At 34.0% G+C, this 15,713-nt stretch overlaps 1 protein-coding gene across 7 annotated transcripts in view; it reads right to left on the bottom strand.

The window, feature by feature from the left end:
- ICE2 (interactor of little elongation complex ELL subunit 2) overlaps positions 1-15,713 on the bottom strand; it is a 66,057-nt gene that overhangs the window by 26,118 nt on the left and 24,226 nt on the right. For 5 of the 7 annotated variants that reach the window (XR_013993355.1, XM_081048580.1, XM_081048583.1 and 2 more), the window contains exons 7-13: positions 15,010-15,126; positions 14,678-14,837; positions 13,206-13,387; positions 10,629-10,670; positions 8,169-9,165; positions 7,241-7,416; positions 1,876-2,005 (exon numbers count right to left, since the gene is read on the bottom strand). Coding sequence is in view for 6 of the 7 variants with exons in the window: in XM_081048580.1 (XP_080904706.1) it covers positions 1,876-2,005; positions 7,241-7,416; positions 8,169-9,165; positions 10,629-10,670; positions 13,206-13,387; positions 14,678-14,837; positions 15,010-15,126 (1,804 nt within the window). In the remaining variant the exon portion in view is untranslated. The remainder of the gene's footprint in view (positions 1-1,875; positions 2,006-7,240; positions 7,417-8,168; positions 9,166-10,628; positions 10,671-13,205; positions 13,388-14,677; positions 14,838-15,009; positions 15,127-15,713) is intronic. The other 2 variants (XM_081048584.1, XM_081048581.1) reach the window with 1 other exon arrangement.

Genomic DNA, 15,713 nt, shown 5'->3' on the forward strand with positions numbered 1-15,713 from the left:
GCAATAATAAATGCTTCTGAAGTGAGATGTCTAAGTACTTCATACACATCTCCTTTGAGTCTTGACCATCTGTACACGGGCACGCTCCCTTAAAACCAAACCACTAAAGTCTACGTTGTGTCAAGTACAACTATAAATTAAAGAGACTAAGTAATGATTCACATATTACCTTATAGTCACATCTGGTATATAACTTATTTTAATTACATTCAGTCATTCCAGACACTAAAATGATAAATTGTCTGTTGCTTTCTGTTTTTATCCTGTTTCCAGAAAGTAACTGTAATAAAAACTTACTTAGGAGCCATTTCTCCTACAATTCCCTTTCTGCTGCAACATTTATCTTAGATTAAAAGAGTAACATAACATTTAAAAAACCCCTCAAAACCTATAAATACTTTTAAAATAGCATTTCAAAACATATTCACCCCCATACAAAAAAACAAAAATCCCCAAAGAAAACACAATACAACGTAAGTTTCTCACCAAACAGTTGTCAAAGAAACCAAATACACCATCCAAGTTACATTAAAATGAATGGCTTATAAGTGGGTAGGCTTTGCTGAGGATAAACAGCACACAGGGCAATGATTACTTAGGGCTTTTAAGAATTTAGATGAAGTAAGCCACATAAATGATGGCTGTTTTGTTAAACTGCACATTAAAAAAAACTTTACATGTCTTAGTCATAAATCTCTATTCTCTCTCAGTACTTGAAAAAGGATTTCAAGTATAAGTTTTTGTTTGGTTCTTTCCTAAAATGGATGTGGCTGGCACTTGTGTTCAAGTAGCTTACATGAAGACTGCTGGTGTATTTCACGGCAAGAGGTCTTTTGGAGGAACACTGAAATCGTGGTTACTGGCCCAAAACTACTACAGTAAACTTCCAGCAGTGTCTAAGAAGGGGGAAGAGGCGGCTAAGTACCACCAAACAATGCATTTAGCCACTTCTTTTTTGGGTAAGCAGAGAGAATAAATCAATTCTCTTATTACTACTCTCATAAAATATGAAGGCAAAATACTGCTTAACTAAAATACGAAACAAATTTTCAAGTGAATAACCTTTTTTTGATTAAGAAAAACACACTCATAACATTTATTATATACCAAGAATTATGCTAAGCACTATGAGAATACAAAGTTTCATCAGATTCTGACCTTAAACTGCTTACTGTCTAATGGGAAGATCGATGTAAAACAGAACAATAAAATAGAAAGTAACAAGTCTTAAGAGCAGGAAAAAACACACTCAAACAAACCCAAAAAATAATGCACTGAGTGACCAAACTATGAAAATGATTAATGGAGGGGCAGCATGAGATGTTGTGATGCAGTGAGAAGTATGGGATTAGGTCTTGAGAAGCATGGTATTGATATTAACCACTATCAATAATGATTAGCAAGTAATTCTTCATGTGAAATCTGTTAACTGTACATGAACACAGTCAACACAAAGTAAATCCCTGACTATCTTCCCAAAAGACGAAGTAAAAAAACTAGTTCATCAATATTTGAGATTTTAAAAACAACGTCATTATAATTTTAAGAAAATTTCAAAATATATGCTTAAACCAATTAAATAGTATTTTTAAAAGAAGCTCGTTAGAAAACACATCTATATTTTTAATTACACTGTTAAGTAAATTATTGTAAAAATAAAATAATTATGTTGACATTCATGTACAATGAAACAGACAGGGAATAAGAGGGAAATTAAAACATTTTATATCACTAGTCCCATCCGCCATTTAACTGCAGTAGGAACGGTGTTTTAATAATAGAAAGGAAAGCTAACACAATCAGAAAACTGAAAACAAAAAGCACAAAACGGACACATTTATAACAGAATTAAAAAGTATGTATTATATAACTTACCAACATAAAATGAGCAGTTGGAATGCAGTAAACTTTCAGTCCATAAGCGACAAAGTTCACTTTCAGTTAGAGCTTCAGCTCCATAACAAGCTTGATACTCCACTTTCGGTAGAACATAAACTGGAAATTGCTGTAATGCAAGGTTTTCTTTTTCAAAGTTCCATTAATTTACTATTAACAGCAAATACATTTGACTGTAGTTTGTCACTTGCAAAATGCTTATTTCATCCTTTTAAATATAGTAGGATTCTGACAGAAAGACAGACAGAAAGAACCCTTGGTAGAGGGGGGCAAGAGGTAGATGAGTAAGAGATCCTGAGCCCCCTCCCCAATCATCAAACCCCTCCCATATGTAGACATTTTCTTCCTGCCAGGGAATGTGGCCAACAGCAGGAGCCCTGTACACAGCCTATGATACCCAACTGCCCAAGGGTTCAAAGCTAGATTCTGGGAAGCAATGACTAATACATACATACGAATAATTTTCAAGAGGATAAAAAAGGTACACATTTTTTGCCCCTTTCAAGCATTAATTACTTTATCTAAGGCTCAATACTCTGAGCAGCTTGTTTTCATTCTATGAATGCATGAGCATTAATACCTACATTAACACCTGTGAACATCGTTATCTTCATTAATACAAAGGCTTTATTCCAGACACTAAGTACCTAGCAAATTATCCACTTAAGAGTTTACTGGTCAGGACACTAAATAGATTAAGTAAAATGACTGTACCCATTTTTAAGTCACTGTACCCACTGACTTAAAAGAGGACATGAAAGGAAGTAAATGCTTGTGAAATAGTGTTAGTCGTGGTCACTGTGCTCATGTTATCTCACGTTCTGTCACATTGCTCACATTGCTCTTAACAGCAATGTCTTCCTTTCCAGCTGCAGAAGGTGAAACACCTGATTTATGGAACTTAGAGTGATATGGCTAGTTAGTACTTTTGAAATTATACTAAGTGTCACTATTTATATACTTGAAAATATTTCATAAATGTTTTAGAATTCATGATTTTCACAAAGTGACAAATTTAATGGGCTTGGCGCAATGGTAGTGGTAAGAACAATTTAAATCCAGTAAAATTTCTGTTAAAAATAAGTTTAGTTCATATGATTACCTTTGAATGTTGTAGAACTCTAAAGCAGTGTTTCTTAAATTTCAATGTGCATAGGAATAACCTGGTGCTCTTATTAAAATGTAGAATCTGAGGTGAAGACTAGAGTTTTGCATTTTTAACAAGTTGTTCCAGGGGCCAAACTTGAGAGCAGTAAGGCCCCCACAGCACTTTTATGATTAAAAAAAAAAAAGATGTATTATTAGGATAAGTTTATTGCTAAAAGCATTTTATTATATAATAGTTCTTCAGCAATTGGTAATCTGCATTTACAGTTGCTTATAATTACAGATAGAATTTAGACATAAAGAAATGAAGGCCCAGAGGGTTAAGAAATTTGCTCAAGAACACATTGCGTTTATAGCAGGGTTGGGAAAAGAATACTTGATGAAGATCCCCTTTTTGAATCATGAATAGCTAATAGTTAATTCTAGTGTTCTGAAAATTAGAAAGTATTACTATTTCAGAAAAGAAAATACTTCGGGGGATTTTCTTTGATAATACTGCCATATCTATAAAACTGAGTCCTGAATCTGGTTTTTAATTTCTATATGTATTCTACTGCCATCTCCAGGAAGCCTTGGGTAAGAAAAGTCTGAATATTTTATCCTAGTATTCCAAAATTAAAGTGAAATTTTAAGTACAAAGTTTTCAAACTGTAACAATTAGACTATTATTTCCTTTTTCCCTTGATTCTCCCTTAAGTGAAAGCTTTTCTTGGTTCTCTGTCTTCCAATTTTTCAAATAAACCTTTTAAACTTTTACATACATTCCTAAATAGATTATTTCATAGCTAGTAACCTGCCATTGATCCCATTGGGTACATTCTATTCTTTCCTAATATTCAAGCACTTTCAGGATACTTTTTCTGGCCCCAGAATGTCAAAATAAATTTCAAAATGACTGGATCTAAATTTTTATATCATTTTAGAATACATCTCTTAGGAAATCTGAGACAGAAAATAACAGATAATATCAAATCATTCAAAGTTACTTGGTGTGGATTTTGTTAAGTTCCAGCCTCATTTTGTGGTCCAAATTAGCCCTCTATTTCATTCCATCATTTGAGACTGGCTGCTGTTTGAAGTTCTCCCCTGATGTGCAGCTCATATTAAGCAGAGTTTTCAGGAGGAAAAATAAATGATATTGTAAACTAAAATCTCAACTACAATAACAGAAAACCAAAGAACCAAAAAAATAAATAAATAAAGGAGAGATGAGGCTCTTCGACATCAGAGGTTGATAAAACTTTTAAGTATTTTAAAGCTTTATCTAAACAAATTGGTTTTTAAGTAGGGAATATTAATGAGGATGCATTCTAACTTAGAGTTTAAATAAAATTTCTCAAAAAAATTTTAACTCTCTTAGAGTTTAAATAAAAATTTCTCAAAGTAGTGCCTCAACTTCTCCAAAGTTCCCTTTCTTAACAACACGCTCCTCCCTCCTCACCCCTCAAATTTTCTCATTTATTCAATACCTATTTATTGAGTTTCTATGGTATAAAACGTTTGGGAGAAACAGAAAAATAGAACATGATTCCAAAGGGAATAGATTCTACTAACGGATTTAAACTATGTGCACTAAACTATTACATATAATGATGGGTGCAATATGATAAGCATTCACTGAAAATTTTTAAATTTTACTTTGGGTTTGACACAATCAGAAATATAAGGCTATTTAGATATTCTTTGGGGCACGATTGTTTTAATATATTTTGATGAAGAATGAATTCTCTCCTATAAGGTTTTTGTCTCGATATTTTCAAATTTCACTTTAGTCAAGTGAGTGACAATGTCCTTAACAGGAATTCAGGAATTGAATTAGTATCCAAAATATTAATATCTCTAGGTTATTCTTACTTAAGAGACAGTGCCAATCAATAATTCCTAAGTGTTGTAAGCTCGCAGATCAATACAAAGTGGTATGGGTTCACAGAGTAGAAAGTAAAAGAAACAAGGTTAGTACCCAAATAAATCAGAGACAGCAAGAATTAAAGAATAAAAAACCTTGAAAATATTATCCATTGCACTCACACTACCTGTATCTAAGATGTTCATGTTACAGCCATTACATTGATCACAGTTCAATATGGATGAGATGCAGAAAAATTAGCAAAGTAAAATCTTTTAATACAGAGAATATTAGTATTTATCTAGTAGGAGGCTGATATCAACATATAGTATTTTGTCATTCTTTGACTTCTCTTATTAAAAAAAACCTCCCCCGCATATTTAATTAGAAACCATTTGGTTTCTAAAATTTCAAGTCTGAACCAGTAATGAAAACCAAATTATAAAAACTGGGAATTTAATAATTTTTTTTTTTTTTTTTGGTTGTTGAGAGCCCACTGGCCCATGTGGGAATCGAACCGGCAGCCTTCGGAGTTAGGAGCATGGAGCTCTAACCGCCTGCGCCACTGGGCCGGCCGGGAATTTAATAATTTATTCACATCCTTCCTTAAATTTCACAAAGGATAAAAGTATCATCAAGCAAAAGACCCACCAAGTCCATTGGATTCTGGTGGACAAACTATACATCCTAGATCCTGAAGACTTAACCTTCAAGTTTTTCATGATAGACTTGTAACAATGCTGTTACCATGTTCCCCCGAAAATAAGACCTAACCGGAAAATAAGCCCTAGCATGATTTTTCAGGCTGACATCCCCTGAACATAAGCCCTAATGCGTCTTTTGGGGCAAAACTTAATCTAAGAGCCGGTCTTATTTTCGGGGAAACACGGTATTAGCAGCTTGAAAAGGTTGGCGCTTCTTTTGCTTTTCCAGTTATTCCTCAGTGTGGTAAAATAGCAGTAAGGGACTTGATCCACAAGGGCCAATGCTGAAACATCTCAACTTTTTTTTTGCTGGTGGCGGGGAGAATCACAATTCTTGATTCACCTGATCCTTAACTCAAAACACACTGACATTATAAAGTGGTCACTGAGTATTCTTAGTGGATGGTAGGACAGCAAAAGACAGACATCAAAACTTTTTTTTAAAAAAGTATACTACGACAAATATACACAATAGAAAAAATTCTCTTAAGAAAAAATTAAAGACTTCACTATTTCTTACATAATCAATTATAACATAAAAAATAATAAAAAAAAAAGTTCTTTATTTTCCAGAATTTGGTGGTCACACACACAAAATAACAAATATGAAAGATAACTTCAAATATCAAATATGGAAAACTGTTCAAAAAGACAATTACTCAAATTGTAGCAAAAACTTTTTTAACAGGAAAATATTTATATCAAACCCCAAAAGAAAGAACAGGTGAAAAACAAAGGAAGACATTTGGTCTTCTAACAATCCTGGGAAGACCTTTCAAATGTGTGTGAAAGCTTACCTCTCACAATTTGGACTTCTAAAATGAGTCAAGAAGATCACCAAAATAAGAGAAAAACCGGTTAATATGTCATAATGGAAATCCAAATTCACAGAGAAGGAACATACCGTATTTTGCCATGTATAATGCGCTAAGTGTATAATGAGCACCCACATTCTTGGCCCAAACTTTCACGGGGAAAAAAATCTTTCGTTTCAATTTTTTTAATTCAAATTTTTATTTGTTTACATTTAGGTACTTGTTTTTTTGTATTATAAAGGAATTGTAGCATTTACTCTTTAATATATTAAGGTACAAGAAATTTTATGTAACAAATTAATTACAAAACACAAGAACAGACACAAGGTACAAGACATTTTTATGTACCTGTAACAAATTTACAATATTTATGCATCATAGAAGGCCAAGAACTCCTCGTTTTTGCAAGTTCATCAAAACCGACTATCATATTCCAGAGTATTCTTTTGCATATGGATATCGTTATTGATTTCTAGAGTTACATTTTTAACTCATAAGCATAAATGAAATAATTAAAAACATTTATATAGAAACAAAATTAGTACTGCGCATGTATAATGCGCATCCTTATTTTTTCACTTAGAAATTTGGGCAAAAAAGTGTATATTATACATGGCAAAATATGGTACATGTTCCAGTCTAGATCAAATCTATGATCGTGTCATTTTTCAGTTTATATAGTTCATGCAAGTACGTTACTGGTATTCATGACTATCACATTCAACTAAACAATTTAAAAAAAATTCAACCTGAAAACACTACCATAAGAGTGATCAACAATTTAAAATTACACTTTAAAACAATGGCACGTTAAATATTTGCTGATTATCTACTTATGCTACCACATCTTAACTCCCCAAGTAACAACTTACTCTTCTGATTTTCTTCCGTTTTTTAGAACGTGGTCTGGTTTCTATCCTCTGGACACTGCATCGCACAAGTAACAACAGGTCTTGCAGGCTAAATAACTTGTAAACATAATTTCCTTCCTGAGGCGCTACATATTCTGATGTATCTTCAACATAGTCCTGAAGTTCATATGGCAATCCTTCAAAAATAATTATATTTCTCATTTTTATTTTAAAATACATTTACCCTTTATCCATCATAATCCAAGATAAAACAATTCAATTATCTATTTTTAAACTATCAATTTTAATATTTATTTCCTCTGAGGTGACCATCCATCACATTATTACCATTTCTGTTTACTTTTAATGGAATTGTAGCAAGAGCTGCAATGAAAGCTTTAAGGTTCTCCTTCTTTTAACTATTTACCTTACCTAACCCTAGGTAAAGTATAAACTAGTGAGACAACACATGAAGTGAGAAGAGTTTTAAAAAATAATATTATTCCTAATCTAGGCAGAGCTGAGGTACAGCTTTATATCTCTTTCACAAAATGAAAAAGTACAAAATTAAAAAAATTAAAATTAAAAAAAAGAAAAAGTACAAAATTACACTCTAACACCAAGAATAAATTTTGGACTAATAAACATTTATGATTTTTTTGATGCATTTTTCCCTTCATCAGTTTGGCAAACTACATTACCTATAGCTTGGTAGCCTCTGTACGTGTTGGATGAACACAGATAACAAAAATCCATAAAACTTAGGGTACATATTTAGAAAGACGGTTTGGAAGTTAAAATACTGATAAGTACATTAAAAAATGAAATATCAATGACTACGTCAAGATTATAAATCAGGTTACAACAAAGAGAAAATGAGGGAGAATAATCAAAGGACAAGGAACAGACAAAACAGTTAATATAAAGTTCTTTGTAAATATTTACTTACGTCCTTTTGGCTTCTGAAACACAGAAGGCCACACAGTTTTGGGCCAACTAGAGGCATCTGAAGGAACAGAGGGTTGTTCGGAAACAGGAGGTTGTTTAGAGTTTTCTAAATTCATTAAAGGCAATTCAGGTATTTTTCTGGAAATTGGCTTTAAGAGTTCATCCTGCATTTTTAAAATTTCCCCGACTGGGTCAAATTTTTTATATACTCGTTTTATAGGTTTTTTTAAAACACATGACTCTTCAGGACTACAAGTAGTAGTAGTCTGGTTTCCTACAGAAGCCTGCCCTGGGGGAGCATTTGGGCTAGCTGCTTTAGAACTTAAATTAGAACCCACATCAGCTGTCATTTCATTACTATTCTTTGGACACTCTGTATCAATGATTAAACAGTCTTCATCTGTATCACTATTACAAAGAACTGTATCTTCAGTTTTTGCTGCTTCTGATGTAGCAGTCTTTTCCTTCGAATTGTCTGTGTTCTCCAGAACATTTAGTCTTTCATCAGCATTTACCCTATCATTAGCCGTATCATTTTTATTAGAGGTTTCATTTTCTGTAGAACTTTCTAACTGTATGGCATCAGATGTTTTCAAGTCACCATCTTGCATCAAAGACTTGTCAGAATTATCTGATACCTTTTCATCACATGGTACAAATCTCTGATCATGTTTATTTTTATTCTCCTCAGGGCCACTGTCCATACCAGTCACCAGCTGTTTTTCCTTTTGCAACTGTTCCATCAGAAACTGAGATAAGCTCCTAGAATGAGCAGAAATGTCTGATGCAGTTGGTGCCACAAGTGTGGTTGCTACGCTGGGGGCTGTGGGAGTATCTGTCACATTGGGTACTGAGGAAGTGCTTTCTGGACTTGGTGACTTTGATGGGTTGGTGGTGGTTACTCCAAAAGTTTCAAGTTCTGTGACATCATCATCAAAATCCAGATCCATATTTTCAAGGGTCTCAATTTTTCGGCACTCATTAACTTCCGAAGACATCTGAAGAAAATATATTGGTAAGCTATTAGCAAAAATTCCAGGCCACATCTCATCTATTTCTTAATGTCCCTGTCCCTTATATACATAGTTCATGCTCTTTAAAAGCAGAAAGAAAAGTCTACTGGCTCTGAAAGGTTCTTGTTTAAGATGACAATAAACTACTAGCAACTAATTTATTCAACCTTACACATTCCCACTGAAATGTTGATGAAACACAAACGTGCTGAGCTGTAACAGCATAGGAAATTAGGAATACTTGTGAACTACCACATCCCTAGAGGAAGTGACACTAAATCAAAAACTAGGCATGATCATAAAGAAGAAATGTAGGGCCAAACAGGAAGGCAGTAGATTTTCATTCACACCCACTCCACACACTCTTGCAGACACACCTGGACATAGCTGATCAGGAGAAAAGCCTCTTTGCCACTGGCAGGAAGCTGCTTTCTAACGCAGCTGGGCAAGTGGCAGCAGCTCTGGTGCATCCGTAACATTAATCAGTGACTTTCTTTCTACCATCTAATCAGGGACAACAAATCACAGTAATATAAGGAGAAAAGAACAGGAAGTAGCTTTACTGTATTCTGAGACATGAAGCCATTGAGGCTTTAGTTTCTCACGTACTGTTTTGGTAATGGAAGAACTATAGACAGCTTTAATTCCTTCAGAAATAAACTGTCCTCTTTCCAAGTAGCAGCACATCTCGCGCCAATCTGGCAGAGCACTTTAGATAAATATCATGGAAAATTCATTACGGGCTATGTACACCCACTAGCCTCACAGTTAGGATTTGAGAGAGAAATGTTCTGACAGCAAACATGTAGTGAGTAAGATCAACCTGTGTAGGTTTTTAACCTCTCTGAAGCTTAATCTCTAAAATAGTGATAACAGGGTCATCTTCTTGGATTTTTTCTAAGGATTAGATGATAAAATATACACAGAAAGTTAGTTGACATAGTCCCTGACACATAGTAAGTAGCTTCTCAGTAAACGGTAGCTCTTTCTAAAATGGAAAGACTACTAGATTTAGTCAAAAAATAAAATTAAGATACATGCTGTTTACATGAGGCATTATTAAACAAAAAGATTAAATATAAAACCACAGGGCTACATTAAGAAATAAGGAGAGAGGGAATGGCAGTAGTAAGTGTTAGACAAAGCAGAATTCAATGCAAAAAGCATTCTTCAGAAAAAGGAATCCTATGTTGAACAAAGATGAAACCCATGATGAGTAGATGATGAATGGTCTGATCATAAATTGTGACATGCCAAATAACATTAAAATATGTAGTCAAAACTGAAAAATAAAACGGAAATTTGGCAGAAACACAACTGTATTTGGCCAATGATACACTGTCTCCAGTAAAAATAAACAGAAGCATAGAAAATATGAATAATATTAAATAATTGAAATAAATATCTATGAATGACTGAAAACACATATATAGACTACAAAGATATACCTTTTCCCTCCCAAGAATCCAAGGAGCATTTCCAAAGATGGACTATAAATTAATATACAAAGAAAACATCAATAAAGCATAAAGCAGAATCTGCTAAGATCTTACTCGCTGTTTAGAAGAAAATAAAGTTAGAAAATCGTTTAAAAAAAAGTAAATAAACAACAGTAAACCCAAGCACCTGGACATGAAAAACCAACCCAAATCATTAAATAAAGAAATTTAAAAAATTACAAAATACTTAAAAAGCAACAAAAATTAGAACACTAAACAATAAAAATCAGAACTATCATTTATAGCCTATTCAAGAAATAAGAAAATAATATAATCATAATAAAATGAACAAATTTAATAATTATAAGAGCAAACATTAATCAATTGAAAAATAATAGATAAAATTACAAATATCATTTATCTGGAAATTAGTATGGAGCTGTAAAAGGATTCTTCTATAAAACATAATTGATTACATCAATAAAAATTAATAATTCCTTAATGTCATAAAATACCTAATCAAGTGTTTAAATTTCCCAGTACGATAAACGTGTTTTTTACAATTGTTTACTGGAATCAGTATCCAACTAAGATCCCTACACTACATTTGGTTGACATCTCTCAATTTTTTCTAATTTGTCAAATGCCTCTCCCCTATAGTGTGCCAAGTCTTACATCTACCAGATGTTTGTAGAAGAAACCAGATAATTACCCTGCAAAAATTTCCACATTCTGCATCCCTGTGATGTCATTTAACACATTCTTCTATCCCTGGAATTTCCTATTAAAATGATCTAGAAGCTTGATCAGATTCAAGTACATTTTTTTTTTTTTAACCTGAATATGTTCTATGCGGTACTGAGGACTCCCACTTTAATCAGGAGGCTAATGACATCTGTTTATCTTTCTTCTTGTGATATTACAATTGATCTGTTGATTCAAGTGTCATCAACCTAATCTATCCATTATAAAATTCATTGATCTTCTAATGATTTTAACAGCCTTGATGGTGATCATTACCAAGATTCACTATTATCTAGATTCACTATTTCATTAGGAGCTACAAAATGATGACAGTCATATTCTATCGTTACCCTGAAATACAGTTTGTACTGGAAAGGCAAGACAAAGACTTGATTTTTTTCTTTTTATCAGTTTTCAGGTAGATTAAAAATGTAAAAAAAAAAAAAAAATGTAAAAAAAGAAAACATAAGAAAAGTTGGAAGTGCTCCATGATCTATATAGATTATAAAAACATTAAAAGGCAAATGGCAGGGCGGCCAGTTGGTTCAGTGGTTGGAGCGCAGTGCTCATAACACCAAGGTCGCCGGTTCGCTCCCCACATGGGCCAGTGAGCTGCGCCCTCCACAACTAGGCTGAAGACGACTTGACCTGGAGCTGAGCTGCGCCCCCTACAACTAGGTTGCAAAAACAGCGACTTCGCATAGAGCTGATGGGTCCTGGAAAAACAGTTTCCCAATATTCCCTAATTTAAAAAAAAGGCAAATGGAGAGAAAAACATATAAACAACTATAAAAGACAAAATGGCAATATCCTTAGAATAGTACAAACTCTTAGGTATTAATAAGAGAAATGTTTTCCTATTTTATTTTCTAATTTTGTTTGCTCTCTCACTTTATTCAAGTCTCTGTTCATTATTTCCTGTCCTTGGAAAAGCCTTCTTGACCATGACTGCAAAATAATCCCATTTCATTCTCTTTCCCCTTAATCTACTTTATTTTTCTGCATAGGATTTATCACTACCTGCCTTTTTGCTATTGTTTTGTTAATTATCTGTGCCCTCTGCCACTGATGTAAGCTCCAAGAGAAAAGAGACTTTATTTTTATTCACTACTGTACCCTCAGTGCATAGAACAGTATCTGCTCAATAAATATTTGTGGAATACATGAAGAAAGTTTTGTATAAACAGACTCTTACTTTAATAATCATGGAAAATATTTTTATACACAAAATAATAAAAGCTAGTATTTACGGAGTGCTAAGCATTGTTCTAAATGCTTTATATATATTAACTCATTTAATTCCAAATAATCTTATGAGTTAGGTAACATCGTGACACCCATTTTACAGATGAACAAACTAGACTCAGAGAGATTATACAGCTTGCTTAAGGTCACATGCCTAATAAGTATTCTGAAAGGAATTAACAATCTGGCCAAATACTTTTTGCACCAATCAAACTCATCTCTTCTTTCTCATACTTAAAAACTCTTAAATATGAATGAGAACAATTAAAACCACCACCACAATAACCACCATCCCTGACTGAGTTTTTAGTATATAGATACTAAAGACTTTGCTCAGCATTTTACATATAATATTAAACTTAATGCTTGTAACAATATTGTAAAGTAGTATTATCACCTTTCTTTTATAAAAGGAGAAAAAACTGAGGCTGACGGAAGTTAAATTAGTTGCCTAAAGTCTAGCTTGACCTGGGGTTCAATTTTAAGTTTCAATCTAAAGCCTAGATTTTAATTGCTAGAGACTTACAATAAAACTTTAGGCTTCAAAAGAAAAACAAATACATTCCCTTAAGAAAAAAAAAAGAAAGCATTACATACATCCATTTCAGATATATAATCTTCTGGTTTGTCCATAAATACTGCAGAGACTGGAACAGATGTATTTTTGGACATCATGAATTTTAATGGAACTTCATGGAAGATTTGGTTTCTTTCTCTCATTGTCATTTTCTTTTGGGGAAGTGGTGAATTAATATAAATTATTTTAACCGGTTTTGAACCTTAAAATAGAAACAGAAGGGGGTGATTAGTTTCTAGTAGTTATATTAAAAAAAAAATGTATGACAGAAGGATCACTAAACAAAGAGACATAGGATAGGAAAGTGGTAGCACCAGTATATTTAAACTAGAAAATCTTTAAAGTCCCTTAGAGATCTGATGGCAAGGAATCTGACTGGCAAGAAAAATATGTTCTCTTTCTAACAATTTTTAAAAAGGATTTACTGCTTTTTATTGTTTTACTGTCATTATTACTCAGTTCTTACAGAGTTATACTTTCAAAAAGTGATGAAATGTTTACCACAGAGAGCATATTACATTCAACTTTAATTTGTAGTTTTGCTTCATTAGACACAGTCCTTCATTTACTAGTATGTTTTTACATATAATATTAATTCTGGAAGATATAAAAAAATTATTACATATGAACCAAAATAAAAAGGGAGTAATCTTTTGCACAGAGGAATTTATGGGCAAATGTTAATTTTACTCAACAAACTATCCCACACTCATTAGTATAGACCTATTTTAATTCTGAATTCCAGTAACAGATGAAATAAGTCCTGGAAACACCCCATTTGACATTGTCCTATAAAGTATTACATTACTTTCATTTCATTGAAAGACAGAAGAACTTCACCATTTCATGTATTTTGGATACCCTAACTCAATTATTTCTCTAATTACCTCTCACCCCTCAACACCATTATAGTTTCAGTAGATCTAACAGCTCATTTATTTATTTGACTGGCTGAGGCAGTTGGTTGCCAGTCATCGCTCACGGCAGCTCTCACCGGCTGCCGGCCACTCACGATGGCTGCCGGCCACTCACGATGGCTGCCGGCCACTCACGGCAGCACACAGCAGCCCAGCTCCTGGGAGAGCTATTGTTCACAGTTTTAGCTATAGAGGGCGCAGCTCATTGGCCCATGTGGGAGTTGAATAGGCGACCTCGGTGTTAGGAGCAGGGCGCTCCAACCACCTGAGCCACGGAGCCGGCCCCAAATTTAGAGACTTCTTAACCCAAGACTTTCATGTTTTTGCTTGACAACCAACGTTATTTTTTTTTTTCAAATAGGGTTCAAGACAAAGGTGCTAAGAAAATTTCCCAATTCTATAGTAGCACTATATATTTAAAAAGTTGTACTGAATGTAAATGTAAAACTACATCCTCCTTAAATCAAAACTTAGATTTTTGTGTTTGACAAATGACCACCTATATTCATACAACTGAATTAGAACTGTTTCAACTCTTCTGTTAAGAGCATTACCTGACATGGCAAATCACAAACCTGCAACAGGTATTAGTTGAATACACACTGGAATTTCCCACTGTTCCTTGTAGTTTGGTCCATGATTATTTAATAAGGCAAATAATGATTGACTAGTTAGAGCTATCTGAGGGTGGTATCTTGAAACAAGCTTCTCTGCATTTGGATCTTTACTAATATCCTGAAAAACAACATATATAACTTGTTAATTGATTATACTTATTGGAAATTTCTTTAACAAAGTAATAAAAGGGGAGAAATTCAGGAAGGGAACTTTGGAACAATCAGGTTATATGTATTTTATGAGGTATAGAAAATTACTTAGGAAGATCCCAAACCACTTTCCTACTTACATAATGCATAGCTGTAGCTGTTTGTTCCGGTGTCTCTGTGGTAGATACGTTGTCTTTTGAGAGCTGCAACTTTGCAGGCATTGAGGGAAATACTGTTTTCACGTATTTCACACTGCCCTAAATAAGAAAAAAATAAATGTTTTATTGCAAAAAATCTTGATGTATATTTTCCTTAAGTATCCTTTCATCATAAGAAACTTTTAACTTAAAATTTTTCATTCTACTAAATAGAAATGTCAAATTTAGAGCCGTTTTCGTCCCCCCTTTTTTTCTGCCTCTCCCTCTTCCCCCTCCAGTTCAAGCCACTGTTTCTCAGTCTAGTTGTGTAGGACAAAGCTCCCTGGTCCATGCTGGTGTTATGAGCCTTGCAGTCCCCCTGGCTGAGGTAGTCGGTTGCCAGTCATCGCTCACGGCAGCTCTCACCGGCTGCCGGCCACTCACGATGGCTGCTGGCCACTCACGGCAGCACACAGCAGCCCAGCTCCCAGGAGAGCTATTGTTCACAGTTTTAGCTATAGAGGGCGCAGCTCTCCGGCCCATGTGGGAATTGAATAGGCGACCTCGATGTTAGGAGCAGGGCGCTCCAACCACCTGAGCCACGGAGCTGGCACCAAATTTAGAGACTTCTTAACCCAAGACTTTCATGTTTTTGCTTGACAACCAACGTTGTTTTTTTTGTGTGTGTGTTTTTTAAATAGGGTTCA

This window comes from Rhinolophus hipposideros, assembly GCF_964194185.1.
Source record: "Rhinolophus hipposideros genome assembly, chromosome: 5".
Lineage (NCBI taxonomy): Eukaryota > Metazoa > Chordata > Mammalia > Chiroptera > Rhinolophidae > Rhinolophus > Rhinolophus hipposideros.